This window comes from Neomonachus schauinslandi, chromosome 5, assembly GCF_002201575.2.
Source record: "Neomonachus schauinslandi chromosome 5, ASM220157v2, whole genome shotgun sequence".
In the NCBI taxonomy this organism is placed as follows: Eukaryota; Metazoa; Chordata; class Mammalia; order Carnivora; family Phocidae; genus Neomonachus; species Neomonachus schauinslandi.
This window is the reverse complement of record NC_058407.1, coordinates 61,439,932-61,463,761: the sequence shown is the minus strand read 5'-3', so window position 1 is coordinate 61,463,761 and position 23,830 is coordinate 61,439,932. Positions and strand designations below refer to the sequence as shown.

The following is a 23,830-nucleotide window of genomic DNA, read 5'->3' as shown; positions in this document are numbered from 1 at the left end:
AGGGTCCACATGTGGTTGGGGTGGAGAACCCTGGGCCCTGCACATGATGACCACCACCTCCAGCATGTGTCCCTGGCACCCCCCGCCCGAGCCCCTGAATGAGCCTTTGTCAAAGCACACACTTGGCAAGGTGCAGGGCAGGCGGCAGTTAGGAGATCTGCTTCTATTCTCAGCCCTGCCTCCAACTCCATGCTGCTCTCTGAGACGCTTCTCTTCCTCCCTGAGCCTCGGTTTCCCCATCCACTCACTGGGGAGGTGGGTCCAGGGGTGGTACTCTGGTTAGGAGCAGAGCTTGCTGGGAAAGCTGTGGGACTGGACTGAGTCCTCTCCCTTTGGGTCACTCTCTTCCGTACCCCCGACTTCAGCACAGATAGATGTGGAGCACAAGACAGGCCCTTTGGGAAGGCAAAAGGGCCACTTAGGGGCTTGAGTTAGAGGCAGGGGTTGGGTATGGGGTGGGCAATGGAGAGTCTTGGTCTGTGTAGATATCTAAGCCCCATAGTGATGATAATAGCTACCACATACAAGGTTCCATCACCCACTAAGTTCTTTTCATATGACATTTGTTGTTTCTAACCCTGACTACCACCCCATGAGGAAAGTGTGGTTATCCCCACCTCGTGGGCCGGGAGCACAGCAGAGTAGTAAAGAGCAAGGCCCTTGGAACCGGACTGCCTGGCTTTAAATCTTGGCTCCAGCTCTTTCTAGTGGTAGAATTTTGGCTAAGATATTTTTCTGTGCCTTAGCGTCTTCATCTATGAATGGGGAAATAATTGTATCTATTTCATAAAGTTACTACAATGATTACATGAATGCATGTATACAAAGTGTTTCAAACAGTGCCTGGTGTGAAACAAACAATAAATCATAGCTATTGCTTTTACAAAAGAGGAGAAAGGAAATGACTTTCCCAAGGTCACTTGGCTTCTAAGTGGCAGAGCGGGGTGTGTCTAAATACCTAACCACTAGGTCTCCCTGCCCAGGGCCCTGTAAATGAAAGACACTCCATCATGGATGGTGGCTCCTTTCCAGTACTCTGGTGATTGGGGTACAGGGTGGGAGGCTGATTTCTCCAGCCCCGCCCTGCCCCACCCTGCCCCGCCCAAGGGCTGGAGCCTGGAGTCAGGCCCTTTTTTTTCCACTGAGCAACTGGAAGAACTGGCCTCCAAGTCTTGCTAGGAGCTGGGAGGGCGAACAAGGGGGCATTGAGCCTGGTGGGGCCTCACAATGGCTGCTCTGTCCCGGCTAGCCGGGGGCTGGGCCCGTTTCCGACGGGGACAATAGTCAAAAGGCAGTGACGCCGGCAGGGCCTGGAATCCCAGGCGGGATTTTCCAAGGCCTCAAAGCCTGCTGTTTGTCCTCACATGGAGACCCAGGAAGCCTGCCTCCCTGTCTCCCCCCTACCCCACCCACGCTGGGCCCTGTGCCCAGAGGCCCTGGCCCCCTCCCTCGCCCTGAGGTGCCATTGTGACTGGGGTTGGGGAGGCTCTGAGGTCTAGGATCTGAGTGGGTGCTCTATACCCCAGAGTTTGTGCCTGATGACCCTCGTCTGGGGCCTGGAATGGAGGAAACTGCCTCATGCCTGGGCTCTGGCTACCGGCACTTGGTTATGGAGGGAGGTGGCAAAGGTTGGCCTCAAGGAGGCTGAGGAGCTTCTGAAGGTCACGGGCAAGCACCCTGTGCTGGAGCTGTATTGTGCCACACGGTCGGCTCCGAGGGTCCAGTGTGCTGGGCTGTGTGGTAGCCTACTCTGTGGCCGCGGAGGGAAGCCTGCGAGAGGCTGTCGGAGGCGGGAGGCCGCATGTGGTGGCTGGACGGTCAGCAGGTGGTTAGTGATGTCCTTCTGCAACCCTGAGGCAGCTACGTGGGGCATGTTCCGGCTGAGGGCAGTGCTGGGTCCCCTGTACGGGACAGCCAGGCCTAGGGAGTCCCAGGGAGTTTTAGCGTCAATCTGAACTAGCCCCAGCCCCCACTGAAGTCCCTGACTGCAGCGGAGACCCCAGAACCACTGGGCCTCCTCAGAAGATGAGGCTGACAGGGTGAGTGTCTGTCCATCCACCCTCCAGCCCTGCTCCAGGCTAGGCTTCTGCCGTGCCCTGCCTTGGCCCCAGGTTGGGGGCTGCTGGGGCAAGGTCTAGGCAGGCTAGTGGAACTTCGAAACCTCCAGCCTCCAGTTGTGAGGGCAGGAAGGAGTTAGGGCAAAGCTGAGCAAAAGCCCCCTCCCCTCCCCCAGTATCTCCTTCCCCACACAGCCAGGGACATTCTGAGGGCAGGAGGCCCATTCCAGTGTCCCCAGCTAGGCTCAGAGCTGGCCTGAGGACTATGGGGCCCTGGAGACTTTGGCCTTGGCTTCTTTCCCCTTTTCCCCCACCCCTAGGCCCGTGCTTGGTTATTCTCCCTACCACCCTGGCTCCCCTCCGCCTCCTGCCAGGCCCTGACCCTACCAGGCCGCGGGGGGGCGGGGGGGGGACTCGAGGTCTCCTCAAGGTCTGACCCAGGCACCGGCACTTGGGTCCAGCCCCTACAGGCGCGGCCGCGGGGGCTGGGGGTGGCAGCTGGGCCAGGAGGGGAGTGCCGGGGCGGGGGTGTGTGTGTGGGGGGGGCTGTCCTGGTACGTGCTGTGTTAGCAGGGAGCATTGCCCAGCTGCAAGCCAGGCAGGCGGGTGCCGACTGTCCCTGTCCTCCTAGTCCGGCACATCAGAGGGATGAGGCCCTCACCCAGCCCAGCCTTGAAGACCTGGACCCCAAGCTGGGTAACTGGGGTACTATGAGGATAGACAGATGCCTCTGGCCTGACAAGAAACCAGAGTTACATAGAGATATCCCCTTACCGGGGGGTAAATACCCTCTCCTTTTGCAAGGACAGTCACACAGACTCCTCTGGCTCAGAGAACAGATACACACATGCCTCCCAAAGGAACAGACGCATAGACCTTGCAGGAAGGAGAGATGACAGAGCCCTTACCCCTGAGGACAGACACAGAAATTAAGCCCCATCCCCACCCCAACTTGGCCAGAGAGACAAACATATAGACCTTCCCAGAGAATGGTACCCACCACCCTTCCCCAACACCAAAGTGCAGATTCCCACATCCCCCAGGAGGACAGGCAGCAGATGGGCTCCCTCTCAGCCCAAGCCAGGTCTAGAGCCTGCCTGACGACGAGGTCGGGGCTGGGAGGTGCCTCTTTCTCACGCTCTCTGCTACCCTGTCGGAAGCCCAGCCATTTCCTCTGCCTCGGAGGAGGGGATGTTGGGGTGGGCGATGGAGGAGCCCATGACCGGGATCCCAGGGGGCCAGATGTCAGAAGGGGACAGCTGATTCTCCGTGGCCCCGCAGCCTGGCCGGGGTGAGAGGGTCAGCAGACAGGGTGCTGACCACCCGGCCAGGCTATGCACCATCAGGAGCCCCCTGGCCTGACGTCAGTCACACTCATTGTTGTTGCTGGGGCTTGAGTCACTCCCCGTGACGCCACTGGGGTCAGCTCCGGAGCGACTGGGGGTGGCCTGCAGGCCCAGCTTCAGGGCTTAGCTCTCCCCTGGGCACACACTAGGATGGGGTGGGGCCATCCAAGGCCACAGTCACCATGCAAAGCCAGCTGCCTACTCCCAAGGTCTTGGGTTGGCCTTCAAGTTCCCTCCACGGGCCTCAGCTGCCGGCCTGGCTCAGAGGGCCTCAGCCAGCCGCCCAGCTGCCTGGCTGGCCGTGGCGCCGGGCTCTGACTGAGAAGTCCACTCTCTCTGTCTTTGCCTCTCCTGCCCCGCAAGCCTCAGTTTCCACCCTCAGCTCTCAAGGAGACCTCGCCCCCAAGCCTTTTTCTTTCCCCTTCTCCGGGAACCCCCCCTTCCTGAATAATTCCCTATAGCTCCACTTCTTTCTGGAACCACTCCCCCCTTCCTGCCCATCCCCTCACGCTGCTATCCTGTGCTCTCTGCAGCTATCCTGGTTTTCTCCTGGTGTCCAGTCACTGCCCACCTTGCCGAAAGCAGGGCTTGGGCCTCTTCCTTATTCTCAATGTAGCACGTTCTCTCCCACAGGCCCGCGAGATTGACAGCAGGAGCCTCCGTCCCAAGCCCCCTCTGGCCCCTGTAAAGCCTGCTGCCATATCTTTCATACCAGGTCTTGTGTTCTCCTGCCCAGGAGGAACATTTCCTCTGCAAGACTTTGAGCTTTCAGAGGGCCACACTGTCCACCGTGGTATGACACGGGTGTGCCATGTGGACAGTTACATGTCTGGCATGAATGAATGAATAAGTGAATGAATAAATGATTACATCTTGAAGGGGTGCCTGGCTCAGTCTGTAGAGTGTGAGACTCTTGAACTCAGGGTCGTGAGTTCAAGCCCCCTGTTGGGTGTAGAGCTTACTTAAAAATAAAATCTTTAAAAACAACAACAAAAAAGATTACATCTTGATCATAGGGTGGGATAATTCATTCCACACAGTCTCACTTTTTGGACCCTCCCTCCCTGAAAGGACCACCCACATGGGTGTAGGACCCAAGGTCTGAGGTGCAGTGAGAACTGCCCTGTGAGGATTTGGGGAGGTAAGAGAAGGCAAGGATTGGCCAGCATCTGGCTGGAGACAAGCAAGGTGAGGGGGCTCAGCTTCAGCCTCAGGCAGGAAAGCCTCCAGGGGCAGGGTGAGTTTTGGAAGAGGGACAAGAGTGGATGAAATGAGGACAGAATGTGTGGCCTTGGCAAGTGTATTAGTCAAGGTTCTACAAGGAAAGGGAACTAATAGGATGTATATCTATAGAAAGAGATTTGTTATGAGAAATTGGCTCATGTGGTTATGGAGGCTGATAAGTCCCTAGATCTGTAGTCAGCATGTGGGAGACCCAGAAAAGCTGGGGTATAGTTCCAAATGCTGGCGGGTGGGAGACCCAGGAAGAGCAGGTATTTCAGTTCAGGTCTGAAAGGAGGAAAAAAAACCCAGCATCCCAACTTGAAAGCAGTCAGGAGTTCTCCTTATTCACGGCAGGGTCAGACCTTTCTGCTATTCAGACCTTCAACTGATTGGACGGGGCCCACCCTATTGGGGAGGTAGTAGTCGGCTCTACTCAAGTCTACCAGATTCAAATGTTAATCTCATTCAGAAAACACTCTCCCAGACACACCCAGAATAATGTTAAATAAATTGTCTGGGCACTCTGAGGCACAGATAAGTTGACACATAAAATTAGGCATCAAAGTAAGTTACAACATATCACTGAGTCTCAGTTTCATTACCTTGTAAACTGGGGGGAAATTGTATTTACCTTCAAAGGTAGCTGGAGAAATCAACACAACAGTGCATTCGAAGTGCTGGTGTTGTGCCTACTAAGGCTCAGTGATGGGTAGTAGTAGTGACGATGATGATGATGTCAGGATTGTGGCCTCCCTGAGATGGAGGGTGCCAGGGGTAGGGAAGAGATCAGCCAATCCCTTCACTGACCGGCAGTCTCTGGGAGTTAGGCTCTGATCGCCTCCCCCACCCCAGGGCTGGTTCTAACCTCCTTGGGTCTCCCCTTTTGGCTCCTCACACACTCAATATTTTATGCTGATTCCTCCTGGTTAAGTCCAGGCTCCAGAAGAGGTTGCTGGTCTGTAAGGCAGTCAGCTTTCTCCTTCCTGAGGCCCTGGGGGTACTCTGAGGCTGCCAGGGGAGAGGTAGCTGCACCTGGGACAGAGATAAACCAGAGACCAAGTGCACCAGGGCCCAACTATGGGGAGGAGGGTGAGGGGATAGGGAACCGATGAGGAGGGGGGAAAGGTCAGCCAGAAAAGGAGTTGTGTGAGGGTTTAAAAAAATTGGTGGGAGGGCACCTGGGTGGCTCAGTCCGGAGTCTTGATTTTGGCTCAGGTGGTGATCTCAGCGTCCTGAGATTGAGCCCCGTGCTCAGTGCGGAGTCGGCTTGAGAGTCCCTCTTCCTCTCCCCTGCCCCTCCTCCCATTCACACTCTCTCCACCCCTTTCTCTAAAATAAATAAACAAACAAACAAATAAACAAAATCTTAAAAAAAAGAAAGAAAGAAAACCTGGTGGGAGAGGGGGAACCTAAAGGGTGTGCTGGAGCCGGCAGGTACTGGTGCTGGAGAGTCCATTGTACCTCTGATGATCAAAATGTAATCCTTCATTCATTCCGGACTCTGCATTCAGGGATGTCCTGTAGCTTCAAATCAGCCATCATAGGAAACTAGCAAACGCTACTGATCAAGGCATCTTCTCACAAGAGAGCAGGCTTTGAGTGGGGTGTATTGGAGAATGGTAGTGCATGGGGAGGGTCAGGGTGGAGAAGCCAGAAAGAGAACTTCTGTAGTGGTATGGAATCCTGCATTTGAACCCCAGGCTCGGCAACTTACCAGGTGACATTGGGCAAGTTACTTAACCTCTCCCAGCATCAGTTTCTTTATCTGCCTTCTAGTATTGATCGTTATCAAGCTTAATTGACATAACATAAAGCACTTAGAATCATGCTCTTTACATTCCACTCAATAAATATGATCTATTATTATTTTGGGAAAGAAAGTATGTTAGCATCTTAATCCTCAAGTAAACCACTCAGGCAGAGTCTCGGTAGGGGCATGCCAGGCTCTATGGGCATTAACAAAACAATGGACAAACCTCTGCCTGCCCTGGGCTTACGATCTACATGGACAACCAAACACGCTCCCAGAAGTTACAGAGCACTAAAAATGCACTCAGTCGTATAACACTTCACATTCCACAAAGATCTTTCATATGAATTATCTCTTGTGAGCCTCACAACAGCGCCCCATTTATAGAGGAGAAAATCAGAAAGGATGAGTGACGTCAAGAGGCTCACACAGGGGGCAATGGCAGAATTATGAGCCTTACAAGAACTGTCACCAGATCGGTCATGGTAGAGCACCAAGTAGTGCTCCTGTATGAAGATAACACAGTAAGGTTATGCCCCTTTCTCCAGCATCGTGGGGCCAGGGATTCTGTCTATTATGCACGCTGGACAAGCTAAAGTTTTGCCATCCGTTCAGCATCATGCAGCGCACCGGCCTGGGCTCATCTCTAGGCCACCTCTCCAGATGGCATGCCCTTCATCTTGGGGGATCGGTGCCCCGTCCAGGCCCCTGCGCCCGGAGTTGGGAAACTAGACCTGCGTTCCAGAGGCTGGCTCGTCGCCGACGACTCCTCTCCGCCTAGGGAGGCGGCACAGAGCGCACTGGCCTCTCCTTCCCTCCCATCTCTATGGCGGAAGTGCGCCGTTCCAGCCGAAACACAACAACATTCTCGGTGGTGGGAGTGAATGGACTCGTCCAAATGAGGGGGATACGTCTCATCATCGAATCAAAAGCTCCGAGACCTAATCAAGACAAAAAGTAGCAGGTTTTTACGGAGCAGTATGTGGCCCCCTGTGTCCGTTGGCGTGGCTGTAAGGCGGGGAGGGCGGCTGCGCTGCGTCGGGGCCCGGCCGGGTGGTGTTCGCGCCCCCCCGCCGGAGGCCCGCGGAGCCGGTGGAACCCGCCCGGCTGGCGGGGGCGGAGGCCCGGACTTCCGCCGCCGGCACCGCCTCCTGCCGCGGTGGTTGGGCGCCTGCGGGAGCGCGGCTGCGCGGCCGTCGGGTCTGGGACGCGGGCTCGGGAGGTGGGGGGCCGTTCCACCCAAGCGTCTGCCCCCTCCCCCTGTGCAAGCGCGGGCACTCCCCGGGCCGGCGGGAGGGACGGCGCGCCTCGAACTCCCGAGCGCGGCCAGGCTGGGCGCGGGGAGGCTCCCCCACCCGCACCTCCCGGGACCTCAGGAGGCTGCTCCTCCCCTGCACCCTGGACTTCGGCGGGTCGCGCGTGGTGGCGGTGGGAGACACGGGACCCGGGCGGAAGGTCCTTCCTGGGCCCGCCAGTGTCTTGACGCTGGGCCTTCTGTTTTTGCTTTTAGGCTCTCGCGCTCAGTCGCCGGCGTGGACGTCGAGGCGCACCTGCGGAGGGGGCACCTGCGCGTGAGGAGGAGCAAGGGCATGGTCCGAGCCTGAGGGACCCGCGCTCGAGCCTGTACGCGTAAGTGGGCATGGGGATGCCCTGGGCTCCAACCTGGCTTTGTGCTGTACAGACCTGGGCCTTGGGGGGGAAAGGAGGGATGAGACTTCCCAGGCCCTGCTCGAGAAGACTCCCTCCTCACCGGAGGCGGGGGTGAGGGCAAGGGGACAGACAAGCTCATCACGGACCAGAGGTGGCTTGCTGTGGGAAGGAGGCTGGGGTTGGTTGGTCACTACCGACTTCTTGGAGGAGTGTTGCCTAGAACTGTTCAATAATGAGAGAAGAGCCTGGGCGTGGGGAAAAGAAAGAAATGGCCTGGGTGAACGTTTGTGGGGGACCCCAGAGGGGGAAGTGGTGGAAGAAGGGGGAGCTGGGCCAGAGCTGGGAGCCTCTAGATGGGAGGCTGTTGAAGGGAAAATACTAGAGGGCAGAAACGAGTGGGAGAGTCCGACTCCTCCTGAGTGTAGGAGAAACCAATCCAGCAACCCTTGGAAGGACCTGGAGGCTCCCGGTCAGGGTGATTTGAGCAGTTACTTTGTACTAGGTTCCAGGCACCGAGTTTCCAGTGATGAGTAGGGTCCAGCCCTGCCCTCAAGGAACTGTGTAGTGGGAGAGCTAAGACAGGGTAACACCCGTGATGAGATGGCTGCTAGGACAGGTAGACTCACGCTGGTAGCCGAGCCAGAGGCAGAGCCAGCGTGATCTCTGAGCTGTCCACAGACTGCCTCGTGTTCACTGCTGAGCACTGCTCTTTAATGGGGATGAGACAAACAAATACACAGAGGAGAGCTGCCAGATAAGATGTGATGTCCAGCTAGCGCGGGTATGGGGACTGGGGACCTTTAACCTGTGGTAGGGGTGAGGGGTGATGGAAGAGTTGTGTCCGGATATCAGAAAGGCACATTAGTGGAAAAGGGGTGAGACTTATTCTGTGTGGCTCCTGATATCCAAACTGTGACCAGGGGTTTGAAGCACTGAGGGGCAGATTCCCTCTGCAGAAGGAATACCTGAGTAGAGCTGTCTAAAGATGGAATGGTCTGCCTTGAGAGGTGGTGAGTTCCCCGTCAGGGCAGGTTTGTAAGCTGAACGCTCAGCAAGAAATGTGACTGTTCCTTCTCCTTTGGGGCTCATATTCAGCTACTTACCAAGTCTGGTTTGCAAGTCTGTTCTTGCCTTCCCACTTGCTCCACCTATGTTGTATCATAGCCTGTGTCCTCTCTCGGCAACAGTGATATCATAATGAATTATAGTGGCTGATACTTAGTATTTACAACTGGCCAGGTACTGCTTTAAGTGCTTCACAGGTGCTAACTCATCCACTCCCTGGGACAGTCCTTCCAGGGTAGCTTTTATAGATCCCTTTTGTATAGATTCAGGAAACTGAGGCACATAGGCGTTAAGTAGCTTGCCCAAGGTCACACCGTGAGCGAGTGGCAGAGCTGGGGTCCCAACCCATGCTGTCTGGCTTTAGAGTTGCTGTTTTTAACCACTATTCTGCTGTGTTTTACGTAGGCGATTTTATTTGATCCTCACAAGAATCCAAATTTACAGATAAAACACAGTGATTTGCTTGAGGTCACAGAGCAAGATATAGGAGAGCTGGGGTTCGACCCAGGACTGTTGGATGTGAAACCGTCCACACTTCGCACTTCACTCCCTCACATCCCATTGCGCTGCCCCTGTAACTGTCCCTACTGTCGGGGCCTCTAAGTGGTCTTCTTGCCAAGCCTTTCTGCCTTAAATCTGAGTTTTTATCCTGGAGTCTGTGGATGGCCCTGGCACTAGGTGAGATTGGGGGTGTGTGCGTGTGTCAGTCAGGTGTCAAAGCCCAGTCTTCATTTTTTTTTTTTTAAGATTGGTTTATTTATTTGAGAGAGAGAAACCATGAGCAGTGGAGTGGAACAGAGGGAGAGGGAGAAGAGAGCCCACCGAGGGGCTCCATCCCAGGACCCTGAGATCATGCCTTGAGCTGAAGGCAGACGCTCAACTGACTGAGCCCCCCAGGCACCCGTCAGTCTTCAGAGTTTTTATTGATTTCTCAGAGCAGTTTCTGGCCACAAAATAGTGAAGAGCGATCCTTTGCCTTTTATCCGGTTCACTTTCTGATGCACAGATCTGATCTTGGCACAGTGATGCATTGACTCTTCACTGCCCTCAGCACAGGGTCCAAATGCCTTAACCTGGGCATTCAGGGTCCCAGGCAGCCAGACGCCCATCTTCCTTTCCTTTTTACTCCCGCCTTGTACCCTGGCCAGTCCGGTGGCCTTCACCTGCCTTTCTCTCGTCCAGTCCCAAGGCCGCTCAGGAGCAGGGGCCGTGCTCGCCTTGAGTGGCCAGTGCCTGGCAGGTGCCGCACAGGGAGCCTTCACGGGCCACTGTGCTGGATGCTGTCCTGAGGTCACGCCCTGGCTAGTTGGTTGGGCTGGTAACTTTGAAGCTCTCCCTTTCTGATCCTGAGAGTCTTCCTGGTAGCAGTGCTGTCAAAACGCAGAGAAGGGCCACGGAGGCAGAGGCTGGCCGCGCCAGGAGGGAAGCGGACAGGTAACATGCAGATCATTCAGAAGGTGTCAGCTCGCTGACCTGGCTGCTCTTGCAGGGTGGCCCCTGGCTGGGGTGAAGCTCCCCCGTGTTTATTCTTGCCCCGCCCTCGGGTGCGGGCTCCTGGCTGCAGGATGAACTGTCGCTCGGAGGTGCTGGAGGTGTCGGTGGAGGGGCGGCAGGTGGAGGAGGCCATGCTGGCCGTGCTGCACACGGTGCTCCTGCATCGTAGCACGGGCAAGTTCCACTACAAGAAGGAGGGCACCTACTCCATTGGCACCGTGGGCACCCAGGACGTGGACTGTGACTTCATCGACTTCACCTATGTGCGGGTCTCCTCTGAGGAGCTGGACCGGGCCCTGCGCAAAGTTGTGGGGGAATTCAAGGTAGGGAATTCAAGGTGGCGCAGCGGGCGGCAGGTGGACCTCGAGTGCCCCTCCACCCTGGCTTGCTCTTGGACCAGCTTACCCTTCCTGAGTGTTTCTGTCAGGTTCTTCCACGGTCTAAGGAACAGGCGTGTTCAGCGCTCCTTGCGGGGAGAAGGGCTTTGGGCAGGGGCAGGGGTTGGTAAAAATACCCAGGGAAGGAGAGCAGGCAGCCCCTGCGGCATGGATATCGGGTTCCCTTGGGTGCTTATAGCCCCCCACCTCTGGGCTGGACCTTCTGTCTGACTCTTCAGCTCTCCTCTCCCTCCCTCCTGACTCCTCTGTGCTTCCACTTTCCCCTTCAGGAAATTCCTTTCCCCTGGGAAATTCCCGGAGAGGGAGGCTTGCAGGGCTCAGGTGCTTGCCGTCCAGTGGGGCGTCGCAGCGTGGCACGTGTTTGTGTGTACCTGTGGGGGCGGGGAGGAAGGTGGCAGGGACACAGCGGGCTGCTAGTGTTGGTCACCTCAGGCAGTGGGAATTTGTTTTAATTCAGGGTTGCAGTGTTTACTATTTCAGTGAGCGGCTATTTTGAATTTTCGAGTAAGAGGGAACTTTTTTTAAGGAGGTGAGAGGAGGAGGGTCGTCTGTCTGACTTCCATTCCACAGACGTTTGGAGAGCGCCTACATGGTGCTGGGCGCCATGTGCTCATGGCAGGAGGTGGACCCTCCCCCAGGGCCCAGTGTTCCCCCACTCGCACGCCCCAGTCCCTCTTCAAGGGAGGCTGTGGTAGTCAGCCGTCTGTCCTCTAGACACCTGGAAGAGGCACGTGGCATATAATGGTTAAGAGCATGGATTCTGGAGCCAGGCTCTACCACCCAACGAAGTGTGACCTTGGGCAAGTGACTCCACCTCTCTGGCCCTCAGTTTCCCTGTATGTAAAATTGGAATGGTAATCATACCTGCCTCATAGGCATAGGCACTCAGGATTAAATGAGTCCAATATGGCAAGTGCTTGGACCAGCCCTGCACCACAGGAAGCTAGAGAAGTGTTAGCCATTACGACTACCAGTCAGGGTCCCGTGACCTTGCTTTGTCCACAAAGGAGAGACTTACTCCTTGATGGACGGTTTAGGACTTGAGGGAAGCATCCTTACCCTCGAGTTGGTCTTAACTCAGATGGAAAGGGGCTTCAGGGTCCCAGCCGCCCCAGGAGTGTAGGGCCACCACACCCCCTGGAGGTAGGGGATAGGCAGAGTTACTGGATGAGATGGTCTCATTTGCTTCTCAGAGGAGAAGAGGGAGAAGCCAGGTCTGGTCTGTCCTTCCCTCCCCCCTTCTGTTTCTTGGTTTCCTTTTTTTCTTTTTTTAAGATTCTATTTATTAGAGAGAGAGAGAGAGAAGTGGGGGAGGGGCAGAGGGAGAAGCTGACTCCCCCCTGAGCAGGGACCCCCCCTCGCACCCCGCCTTGCACATCCCCCCCTTTGGCTCAGTCCCAAAGGCAGATGCTTAACCAACTGAGCCACCCAGGTGCCCCTCTTGGTTTCCTTTTTTCTAAGTAAGGATCATTGGGCTTTAATCCCCTCTTCTGCTTTTCTTTAGAGACAGATTTTGTTGGTTTGCTAGGAACACTCAAGTTTAGGCTGGCAGTTTGCTGTGTCACTGCACACGAATCCTTTGCCCCCTGTGGGTTTCATTCCCTGCCCTCCCTGAACGACTAGTAAAGCTCGGAGAGCCTAATTTTTACCCTGGGGTGTAGGAAGGAGGCGCTTACAGGGTGAGAGCCCCTCCAAGGTCTTGGCCTGCTCATCTGTTACCCCTCTTTCCCCAGGATGCGCTGCGCAACTCCGGGGGTGATGGGCTGGGGCAGATGTCCCTGGAGTTCTACCAGAAGAAGAAGTCTCGCTGGCCTTTCTCGGACGAGTGCATACCCTGGGAAGTGTGGACGGTGAAGGTGCACGTGGTTGCCCTGGCCACAGAGCAGGAGCGGCAGATCTGCCGGGAGAAGGTGGGCGAGAAGCTCTGCGAGAAGGTCATCAACATTGTGGAGGTGATGAACCGGCACGAGTACCTGCCCAAGATGCCCACGCAGTCGGAGGTGGACAACGTGTTTGACACAGGCTTACGGGATGTGCAGCCCTACCTCTACAAGATTTCCTTCCAGATCACTGATGCCCTGGGCACCTCGGTCACCACCACCATGCGCAGGCTTATCAAAGACACCCTTGCCCTCTAGGCCTTAACTGGGGCTGCGGGTTCTCCTGGATGGCTTGTAGACCTTGGCTTCCGGGGATCGTACTGTGGGGCCCTTGGGGCTCTGGAACGTGCTCCGGGTCCTTGATGAGACTTGGAATGGCCACCCCTGGCTTCCTTGTTTTGTGGCTGCCAGTCTTTGGTCATCTCTTTAACCTTTGCTAATGGTCAAGTCTGGCCTTCACTGTCTCTCTGCACCTGTGGGGGTCCCCCTTCCTCCACTGTATGGAAGAGCCATAGCTAGGATGGTGAATAAAGTTGAGAATGTATTTGGGTTGAGCCATCTCTCCGTTAGCTTGTGTTCTGCCCTGAAACATTTAACACTCCCTGGCAGACCTGTGAGGATACAGGTGTGTGTTAAGGGCATTATTCCAACATGAAGGGAATGGGGGGAGGGGATAGATTAAAACTGACCAATTCGGTACTTTGTTGGACATTCACATAAGCAGGTGTTAACCACCCAGGTGTCACCGTGGTCAGCCTGTGAAAGACGACACAGATCAGGAACTGTTGCTTTTGGATTGCTGTTTCTTCTCCCTAAGGAAGCTGTGATATCCCTGCCTTTTATATTGTCTGGTTTCATGATGGCCTCAAAGAGTATCTTCTGTGTCTTCATAGAGCACATCCAGGTCCCCTCGTGCACCAGAAAGCTCATTTAACTGGGGGTTTCCTTCTCTGGAGAGAGACTGGCCAACTTGAGACAGGTGTCTGATGACACTTCTTCCAGGTCAGGCTGGCCCTTGCTGGTAGTTAGGACAGTGCTTTGTTAACACACTCATTTCTACACCAGCATACTCAAAATCCGTGAACTCCTTCTTGTGTACTTCTGATTTATTCTATATTTTATACTTTTGGGTTGTATGTGGGCAGTTGTACCAGGCTAAATGGAGTGGTGGGGTGGGGGGGGTCTTGCCCGTGGTCCTGGAGCAGGTAGGTAGCCAGCGTAGGCAGGAAGTGTTCACACATTTTCCCCATTCCAGGCCACCTTGGCCCTGTGATACTTCACAACAGATCTTGTGAAGTCTTACCCTTGATCTCCGGGGCATTGGGAGAACTCAGGAGGTTCTTAAGGCTTTGGAGATGGGGAAGGCCGTTTCCTAGCAGGTCCTTGATGGTATGTAATTCCTACCTGGCCTGCTGCAGTCTGGGGATCTTCTTTTCCTCCTAGCTAGCCATCAGCTAATCCCTTCTGAGTGGTTGGTTGGCTGATAGAGTTAGTTGTTTGTTGGCCGTGACTTAGTTTTTAAAAAAAGAGCTCCAGGTTGCTGTCTTTCAGGAGACCTGAGCAGGAGGGTCTTCCCTCCATCCCAGCTTTTTGAGACTTTCTACTTTACTGCAGCCAGACTCTGCTCTACATCCGACCCCAGGTTGGCTGTGGGACACCCTGCAGGCAGTGAGCTCCCCTTGGTGGACAGGACAGTAACCTTTCCATTCCTTTTGGCATTATGATTTCCCAGAGGTAGGGGACTGATTTACTCAAGGCCGAAACAGGAGCCCTGGTGACTCAAATCTGCTTTCTCATCAGTAGGTAACTTGACCTCTGGGGCCTGAGCAGAGGAATGGGGATAGGACTTGAAGTTCCCCTGCCCTCCGTCTCTCCTTGCTGTGGGCCCAAGGAGGCACTGGCCTGCTTGTCCAACTCCAAGAGGCTCCCAGAAGGGACGTTGGAGGAGTAAGGATCCGTGCCCCTCAGGTCCCGGAGGCTGCTCATTTGCCTCCTGTTCCAGTGGCCACCCGGGCCACCTGGCAGTATTGAGCTTTGGCTCAGGGACAGCCCGGGAATGCTTGCTTGTCTTGTGTCCTGTTTAGTGGGGTGGCACCCCACCACCAGCACCTGGGATGGGGTCCGGAAGATTTTTTCAGTTCTGAGGGAGAACTTTGCCACGGGAGAGGGAGAGCCTTGGGGACTGGACTCTGGCTTTGGCTGGTTGGGTGCATGGGCTGGATTCCCACGCGTGGGTGTGGTTGGGACAGGAAGAAATACCCCGGCCCCGGGAGTCTGGGCCATAGTCCCCGCTGGAGGAGCTCTGCGCGCAGGGTGGGAGCCAACAGCGGCTGGGATCCGCCCCTCGGGCCCCTCCCCTATGCAGCCGAGGCCCGCCCGCTGGGGCTCCCGCACATCTGGCCCTCCCGCGCACATCTGGGCAGCCAGCCGCGCCGTAGCATGAACGGCTCCCAGGCGGGCGCTGGGGCCCCGGCCACCTGGCTGAGCTCCTGCTGCAACCAGTCGGGGGTGCCGCCGCCGGAGTCCCCCGAGGCGCCGCGCGTCGGGCTGGCGGCGGTGCTGGTCGTGCTGTCGCTGCTCGTGCTCTGCGGCGTCCTGTTCCTGGGCGGCGGCCTCCTCCTCCGCGCCCAGGGCCTCGTGGCGATGCTGGTCCGCGAGCGGCGCGCGTCCGGCGAGGCCGAGCCCGGCGGCGCCAGCGGAGGCGAGGACGACTCCTAGGCGCCCGTGCGCTCGACGGTCGCGGCCTCCAGGCGGCCCAGGACTCGGCGCCCGACGGCTGCTGCGGAGCGAGGGCGCCGCGTCCTCCACCGAGGCTGGCACCCGCGCAAGTGAGAGCGGGGGGGCAGCTCTTCAGCGACTCGGGTTCGCCCTGCACGTCCACCAGGTGGGCCCTGCGGCTATCCCGGAGGTGCCGGGACCAGAGGGAAGAGGCTGCCATCCTCTCGTGTCTCTCCTGCAGCGGCGCCCCACCCGTGTCCTCTGTGAGGGGGAGGCAGGGCGGATCAGAGGAGGGCTTCTGGAGGGGGCTGCAGTGTACTTTGGAGCCCCTCCCTGCCCGTACCCAACTCCAGCTTTGCCCCAGCCCCACCCTGAGCTAAGGCCCAGCTCAGCCGTGGCCCAGCACGGCCCATGCCTCTGGGAGGCTAAAGGAGACTGCCGCAGAAACTTCCACAACCCGGCCTTCGGCTTCTGCTTCCTCCTCCTCTCCTTCCTGAAGCCTTCTCCCTAGACAGGGATCTGAGTAAGATTCCTCACTGTGGCCTCCCTTTGGAGGCAGAGATGGGAGTGTGGGTCCTGTTTTATGGCAGAGCCAGGGGCCTGGGTGACTCTGGGGAATGGGGAGGTGTGGCGGGGTCCCCCCTCCCCCAGACCCTGTTCTGGTGTGTGTGTCGGGGGGTGGGCAGGTGTGGCCCAGAGCACTGAGCTTTGCGGTATGTGTGGGGAAGGTGGTGGATGGCAAGGTTCCTGACAGCTGGGGGGCCTCATGAGCACATTGCTGTAGGAAGCCGGGGCTGAGGATTCCCAGCTGTGGGGGCTCCATCTGGCTCTCCTGTCTCTGACTCTCCAAGGACAAGAACCATCTGGAGGGAAGGGCCTGGGTGGCCTAAAGACAAGGTAATTCCAGGCCAAGGCCACCTTGTGGGGAGCCACAGGGGTTGGGCAGGGAAGCCTTCACTGTCTCCTCTGCTCCGTGTTGTACCTGTGGGCTCCCGGGAGGTTTCTGTGGGGCTTTTCTTCGGGGGTGCCTCTGACCTGTTGCTTGCCAAGGGCAGAGGCAGGGTCCCAGCTTCCCTCTGAGAAGGGAGTCAGTGCATGTGAGGGGACGCTGGGGAGCGGAAGGTGGCGGCGTGGGCGGGGTGCGGCTGAGCAGCTGCGAAGCCGACGACGTGTGATCCCTGCACAGAGCAGCCCAGGATTTAGCACTAATCCTGGGCAGTTGTACCACGCTGGCCTTGCTGAGCTGGGGACTTCTCACCTCACGGATGCCGCTGCCACCCCTTCAGAGAGAGGGCTGGCTAGGGCGGTGAGGGGCGTGAGCTTGTGACTGCTTCTGGCGTCAGGGCAGCGGGCCAGACCTGGGGCCCCGGGCCACCTCCCTTTGCGGCGTGCCGGGTGAGGGGTGAGAATGCCCTCTTTTTATTGTATCCAGGTGACTTCGCCCCCTTGCCTGATAACATTCTGCTGTTTTTCGACCCTTTCTCTGCCCTGTGCTCTTCTCTCCTGCCCCAACCCGGATAGAGGAATTTCCATATCCACTGTGAACCCTTCATTTTGCAAATGGAGGCGTTCAGAGAGAAGAAAGTGACATGCTCCAGTGAGTGACAGAGCGGAACGAAGCCTGAGGCTCCTGATTCCGAGCTCAGGGGGTGGGGGCGTCCCTGAGCGAGAAGGCTCCTCCTTGGGTCGTTCCTCTTGCTCTGTCCTTGATTTCCCGCCACTCTTGGAGATGCTGATGCAAAATACGACCTCTCTCCGTGAAAAAATGAACCGTCACATACACACCCCTATTTTGCCTATGGAATCTGGGACTGGAACCCCAGGCCCCCATGTTACTGCCTCCCTCTTGACCCTTCTTCCCCAGCGGCCTTGTTAGATTGCCTTTTATTGCTGGCTACAGGCTTCCAGCCGCTGGTAGCTGTTCTCCAGCCAGCAGGGCTCAGCTTTCCTCTGGCCTGAACCTGAGGGTGGGGGTGGGCTCACACGGTATCTATGGAAGACACTCCAAGGGGATGGAGGAGAGGGATCAGAGGTGAGGGTGATGACTTTGGATTGGCGTTTGGATTCAAGTCTGGGTGGTGGTAGGGGTGTAGAGAGATCTGGTAGAGGGAAGGGCGGTGTCCCCAGCGTCATGTGTCTGCGGGGGACCGAGCGGGTAGGCAAAGGCTTTCTTTATCCAACTTGCTGCCTCTGCTGTCCCTTCAGCTCAGTGCTGGGAGAGCCCCGCCGTGGCCTGTGCCGGGGACCTCGATGTTCCTGGGGAAAGATACTGGGATGTTTGCTGTGGAACTCTGACCCTGGCCAAGGCTGTCTGACTAAGTGAGGAGGAAGAAGATTTAGAGAATTGGCGAACGAGTGCTGCTGTCTTCCCATCTCTCAGGCCGCAGCTTGGAGTGACAGGTGTGTGGGGGGTTGTGGTCTGAGGGCCATGGAGTAAGGCTGGGCATCTGGACCCCCAGCAGGCTCCATTAGCCTGCACTGTCCCTGAGGGAAAGGCTGGGGCCACAGATGGGTGATCTTGCCTTAACCTTCCTGTGGCCCGTGAGTTTCACTGTGAGCTGGAAAGGGCTGTTGGGGGTTGATCCAGTCCATTCCTCAGCGAAGATGGGCGGGGGCTCTCTGTTACAGATTCTTGAGCCTTGTGTGGTCTGTCTCCCAAAGAGCTTTGCCACTAGCCTGCAGCACCGGGGAACTCCTGCTACCTTTGATCCCTGAGCGGTGCAGACCAGACTGGGAGAAAGCTGGCTTGTGGTGAGGCCTCCACCTGCGATCCTTGCACTCAGCCCTGCCTCTTGTTTGCTCAGTCCGTTCAGCCTCCTGCAATACCCGTGGACGTGGGGCTGGGAGGTCAGCGCTCCAGGGATGAGCGAGCCCCCTGAGCAGCTGCTGCATGTCCGGGGCGCCGGAGTGCACGTACACCCTGGGTGCTCAATGCGGCAGATGCTGGCTCCGCCCCCTGACTTGCAGGCCTCTGATGACAGGAGTGCAGCCCCTGTCCCATCTCTGATACCTGTGTCAGACCACACTGGCTGCTGTGGTCTGACAGGCCAGTGACCCGTCCCTGCTGAGGGCCGTGGGTCAGTGTCGTCCATTTGGAGATCTTGGGTGCCCCAGCAATGCCCTATCACTTCCTGTGGCTTGTTATTAAATACGTTGGTAATGCAAGTGTGGGGTGTACGGTCTATGTTTTCAGCTCTAGACTCTTGGCATTAGTGGTACCCTGCTCCCACCCTCCCTCCAGTTTGAACTGTTTCTAGCTGATCCTGAAAGAGCAACCCCAGCCAGGGCCCCTCTGCCCTGGCCTCTCCTCAGTGGTGGCTATTCCCCTCCCACCCCCAGAGCCAAATCTTTCCAAGGGTGGGTAGGAGGTGGGGCCGACAGTGACGTTCATGCCGGCAGTCCGCTGCCCCCCAGTGGCCAGTGTGGGCCAGAACACCACTTCCTTCACCTGGTGTTCTGGGGTCTAATCACAGTCCAGCCTTAACCCGAGGTGCTTTGAAATGAGAGTGGATTTTGTGAGCGTGTGCACTGAATTCTAGGTGGTAAACCATCCTGAGCCTCCGTCTCTTCATCTATAAAATGGGGGCAACAGGGGGCACCTGGGTGGCTCAGTCGTTAAGCATCTGCCTTCAGCTCAGGTCATGATCCCGGGGTCCTGGGGTCGAGCCCCGCATCAGGCTCCCTGCTCTGCGGGAAGCCTGCTTCTCCCTCTCCCACTCCCCCTGCTTGTGTTCCCTCTCTCGCTCTCTGTCAAATAAAATCTTTAAAAAAAAATAAAAAAAATAAAATGGGGGCAACAGTGTCCTTGTGAGGATCAAACAGGAAATGTGCTTGTCCGTAGATAAAAGGTTTTCTACACTGTAATTACCATGTGATGTTATTTTTCTCCCCCCCTGAACCCGACCATTCCCAGAGAAGAGGTGTAGAACCACCCGCCCTGTTTCTGGGAACACTTGATTTATTCATCTTTTCCACAAGTATTTACCGAGTGACTGCTCTGTGCCAGGCAGGCTCTGGGACCTGGGGATGAGGTGAACGCCCCAGAGCCCTTGCCCTGGAGGAGCTCACAGTCAGGTAAAGAGCACTGCTCACAAAACTGAAGTTAACATAGACAATAAGTCGTGCCCAGTGTCAACAGAGCCAAGAGCAGAGAGTGACCTGCTCCTAGAGAAGGGGGTGTACTGAATGGGCACTCACAAGGCGAGGAAGGGGAAGAAGAACATTCTGGACAGAGGTGCGGAGGGTGTGTGTGGGGGGGGTGCCCTGCGAGCAGGGTAGGTAGAGCATAGTGTGAGACCAGAGGGGTGGCAGCTGGAGAGGAGTGGAATTTACCCTGGGGTAGTGAGGTATCTAGAGGGTTTCAAGCTGCGAAGTGACATGGTTAAGATCTGGATCTTAGGGGATTGGGAGGGAAGTTGGTGGGTGGGAGCAGGCTGGACAGCAAGGAGGCTGTGATCAAAACCCGGCAGAGTCAGGGCGCCTGGGAGGCTCAGTTATTTAAACGTCTGCCTTCAGTTCTGGTCATGATCTCAGGGTCCTGGGGGTGGGGGAGCCTGCTTCTCCCTCTCCCTTTGCTGCTCCCCCTGCTTGTGCTCTCTCTTTCTCTCTGTCAAATAAATAAATGAAATCTAAAAAAACAAAAAACAAAAAAAAGCCCCTAAAGCTGGCAAAGTCATAGTGGCCTGGACGAGGGTGGAAAGTAAGGGGACAAATCCAAGTGATATTCAGGGTTCAGGCTTTGGTCACGAGTTGGATGTGGGAGCTGAGGGAGGAGGAGGGAAGGACCTAGTTCCTGCTCTGGATTACTGAGTTTTGGGGAGATGCCTGCCACCCACCCAGGTGACATGTTATCAGTTAGGACTTTTGGGGTCTGAATTTACCGGAAACCCAAAGGATATTTGGCTTGAGCATTGGGAATTGGCCCATGGAACTGAAAAGCCCAGGGGTAGCTCTGGCCTCAGGCCTACCATGACTCAGGTCTCAGCTGATGAGAGTGGCCTTGGTTTCTCTTCCTTCCAGGGCTTGGTCTGCTCACTGCTGTCAGCCTCTGGCAGGGGCGTCTAGTGGTCCGAGCAGGGACTTGGAATCACACAGCTGGATTTGTACCCTGGCCCCATATGCACTAGCAGTGTGATCTGGGCAACGCGCTTCATCCTCGGTGGCTTGATTCCCTCCTCTTTAGGGTGGTGAAAGGCAGGGCCTATCTTGTGCCTTGTTTTGTTAGGACGGATGAGATTCACACATGTAGGGTGCCTGGCACAGAGCAAATGCACAGTTAGTGTTCATGTTGTTAGTCTCAGCCTCCACGTGAGGCCGGATGTGGCTTTATGGTCAAATCTGTCAGGAAAGAGAGGGGTCATCTCTCAGGTCAGTCAGCCCAAACCTCTGGAGCAGCTGAGACTGGGCCTGTTTGACTCTGTACTCACCCTGAAGTACTGTGCTTGGAGGATATAATGTTCTAGGCCTCAGTCATGCTCGACTCCTGTGGCTGCCGCCCCCTCCCTCCTCCTCACAGCCCCCCTCCCCCAGCCCCACTCCCCACCCCAGCTTCAGCACAGGACCCAAAAGAAAGGGGATGTCTCCTCACCAAATCTAGGCCTATTTCAGTCCTGGGGTGAACAGAGGCTGGGTGGCCATAAACCAACTCATGGCTGCTGCAGATACGGGCCGCAGGCAGAGGGGAGGGCTGATGAGTCCAGTTCTGGTGTGTTGAATTTGCGGGGATGCTGTCGGGTGGACAATTGGTGTATGGGGCTGGGGCTCCACAGAGAGAGTTCTGGACCATGTTGCTAGGGCCAGAACACAGAGCTGTGGGAAGGGGTCAGGTTCGGTGGGGTCGTTGGGGGAAGTGGGAGGAGACTGAACTTGCCACCTTGCAAGACACCACTTAAAGGCAAGGCAGAAGAGGGGCTGGCGAGGAGGCAGAGGACGAGGATCCAGGGAGGTGGGTGGGGAGCCGGGGAGCGGGCTATCTTGGCAGTCAGGGAAGAAAAAATTTGGGAACCGAGTGGGTGGCCAGGAGCGTCCGTGCCCCAGCAGTTGTTGTGTGCTGGGGAGAGGCCTCAGCCGGAGCCCTTGCCAAGGGAGTGGGGAAGGCTTCTCCCTACCACACAGCCGACCCGAGCTCCCCTGCTACCACCCTCTGCCTCGGAGCCCTCATTCAGAAGAAAGCCAGGGAACCCACTGTGGGCAGGGGTTGGGTTTATTTGTTTTTATAGCACCCTTCCCTGTACTGTGTGAATGCTTACCACACACGTCTTGCCTAGGCAAAATAAAACAATACAAAACACTCACAATGGAACCTCATCCTAGTCCATGGCCACTGGGCTTCCCTTCGAGGGCATAGCAGCCAGACTTCTGTGAGTCCCGCTTCCTGCCAGGAGGGCTGAGGCTTCAGCCACACCCCCACCCCTGTGAGTCCTCTGTCTGCCTGGACGTGGCTCAGAACGACTCTGTCTCTGAGACCCCGACTTCAGATGCCGCTGTGCTTTATGGTCACACCTTCTGTACCTTCAACCTGCACATTCAAACGTCTTCAAGATGCTGCACCGAACCCACCCTCTACTTCCTCCTTATTCCAGTCCCACCCATCGCCCACTTCCTGCCCCTCCAGTTTCCAGTCCATGAGCATTACCTCAATCCCGCTCTTGCCCATTTCCCGACTCCACTCCTCCCATGGAGCCCTCCTGGTAGAACCTCAGCCCCGCAGGGATGCAGCTCTCTGTTCTCTGAACTTACACTTGACTGCAGACTGCCTCCAGAGACCACCACAGCCCCGGGCAGACTGATGGCGCCAAGAATGGCCACCCAGTGGACCCTTGCCACGCCTGGCCCTCGCTCCAGCTGGCTCTGTCTCCCAGCTGAATTAGGGCAAACCTTCCCCTCTCTCAGACCCTGCCCTCTCTCCTCCCCTGCGCTCTGCTCGGATGTCCTCAACTCCGGCTTCTCACGGAACAGAGGCGCTAGCAGACAACGCTGCCTCTGCTTCTGTCCCCAGATCTGCAGCGCACCTGCTGGGAGCCAGGGGCTTTCTGGGGCCCCGCCCCCGCCCCGCGCTGAGGGGGCGCTCCTGCCTCTGCGCCCCTCCCACCCGGCCGCCCGGTGCTGCTGATGGTCCTCCTCTGCTCCACCGCTCTTTCTCTGCTGGCTCTGGCTCCGAAACACACTCAGGTTTCTTCCAGCTTAAAATAGCCCTCCTCTGCATCCAGGGCTCCTTCAGTTACTGCCCTGCCTCGCACTTCGTCTTTGTAGCCAAACTTCTCCAAAGAGGTGGCCCACACTTGCACCCGTGTCCTGGCCTCCTGCGCACCCCTCCCTCTTCTGAAGATCACCAACCCCTGAGTTCTTTTTTTTTTTTTTTTTAAGATTTTACTTATTTATTTGACAGAGAGAGACACAGCGAGAGAGGGAACACAAGCAGGGGGAGGGGGAGAGGGGGAAGCAGGCTTCCCGCTGAGCAGGGAGCCTGATGCGGGGCTCCATCCCAGGACCCTGGGATCAGGGCCTGAGCAGAAGGCAGATGCTTAATGACTAAGCCACCCAGGCGCCCCCCACCAACCCCTGGGTTTTTATCTCAGCTGCCCTCCTGGCCACTCCTGCAGCTGCTGCCCCCTCCCTCCTCCTCACAGCCCCCCTTCCCCAGCCCCACCCCCCATGCCAGCTTCAGCAAGAAGCTCTGGGCCTTGGAGAGGGGAGGCTGTGACTGTCAGCCCCCCCTGGGTCTGCCACTTACTCGGTAATGGAAATCCTCTCTCTCATGAGTAAAATTGAATAATGCTAATACCCACTTTGGGAAGCTCCCAGATTATGAGATTATGTGGCCCCAGCATGTGGGAGCACTGGCCTGGGTTGAGTCCAGGCCCTCAGCCCCCAGATGCGTGGCCCTGGGAGCATCTTGCTTGGCCCCTGTCCTTTCTCACCGCTCTCCAAGAGTCCTGTACCAGCCCCTCCTCTTTCCCTTCCCAGCCTTGCCTGCCGGGTTCCTCAGGACTCTGTCCTTGGCCTTCCTCTTACCCTGCCCTCTTGCCTGGGGTGCTCCCCCCCACCTTCTGGAGTTTAAATTGCTGCCTCTTGGCCATGACTCTGAAATGTCAGCCGTCTTCGTTGTCATGGGGCGTGGCGTTCTCCTGTGTGTCCCTGTTTCCAAATGTCTTTCTTCTTATAAAGACACCAGTCATATTGGATTAGGGGCCCACCTATTCCAGTATGACTTCATTTTAATTTAACTAACTACGTCTGCAATGACCCT

At 56.7% G+C, this 23,830-nt stretch overlaps 2 protein-coding genes and 1 long non-coding RNA gene across 5 annotated transcripts; all 3 read left to right on the top strand.

Annotated features, from left to right (window-relative positions):
* Nucleotides 1-7,513: 7,513 nt before the first annotated feature.
* ATG101 (autophagy related 101) lies at nucleotides 7,514-13,408 on the top strand. 3 transcript variants are annotated; one of them, XM_021704865.2, is made up of 4 exons: nucleotides 7,514-7,599; nucleotides 7,888-8,006; nucleotides 10,582-10,909; nucleotides 12,718-13,408. In XM_021704865.2, the coding sequence occupies exons 3-4, from the start codon at nucleotides 10,658-10,660 to the stop codon at nucleotides 13,120-13,122; spliced, it is 657 nt and encodes a 218-aa protein (XP_021560540.1). In that variant the 5' UTR covers nucleotides 7,514-7,599; nucleotides 7,888-8,006; nucleotides 10,582-10,657; the 3' UTR covers nucleotides 13,123-13,408. The 3 variants fall into 3 exon arrangements, with proteins under 3 accessions (XP_021560540.1, XP_021560541.1, XP_021560539.1); XM_021704866.2 differs by having other exon boundaries at nucleotides 7,558-7,577; XM_021704864.2 differs by lacking the exon at nucleotides 7,514-7,599 and adding an exon at nucleotides 7,641-7,789.
* A 1,895-nt stretch (nucleotides 13,409-15,303) lies between these two features.
* SMIM41 (small integral membrane protein 41) lies at nucleotides 15,304-15,582 on the top strand. Its single transcript, XM_044914838.1, has one exon. The coding sequence runs from the start codon at nucleotides 15,304-15,306 to the stop codon at nucleotides 15,580-15,582; it is 279 nt and encodes a 92-aa protein (XP_044770773.1).
* Nucleotides 15,583-16,037: 455 nt separating this feature from the next.
* Nucleotides 16,038-17,137, top strand: LOC110593649. The gene is made up of 3 exons (XR_002481166.1): nucleotides 16,038-16,105; nucleotides 16,367-16,479; nucleotides 17,104-17,137. It is a non-coding gene; the product is annotated as an uncharacterized LOC110593649 (long non-coding RNA).
* Nucleotides 17,138-23,830: the final 6,693 nt, after the last annotated feature.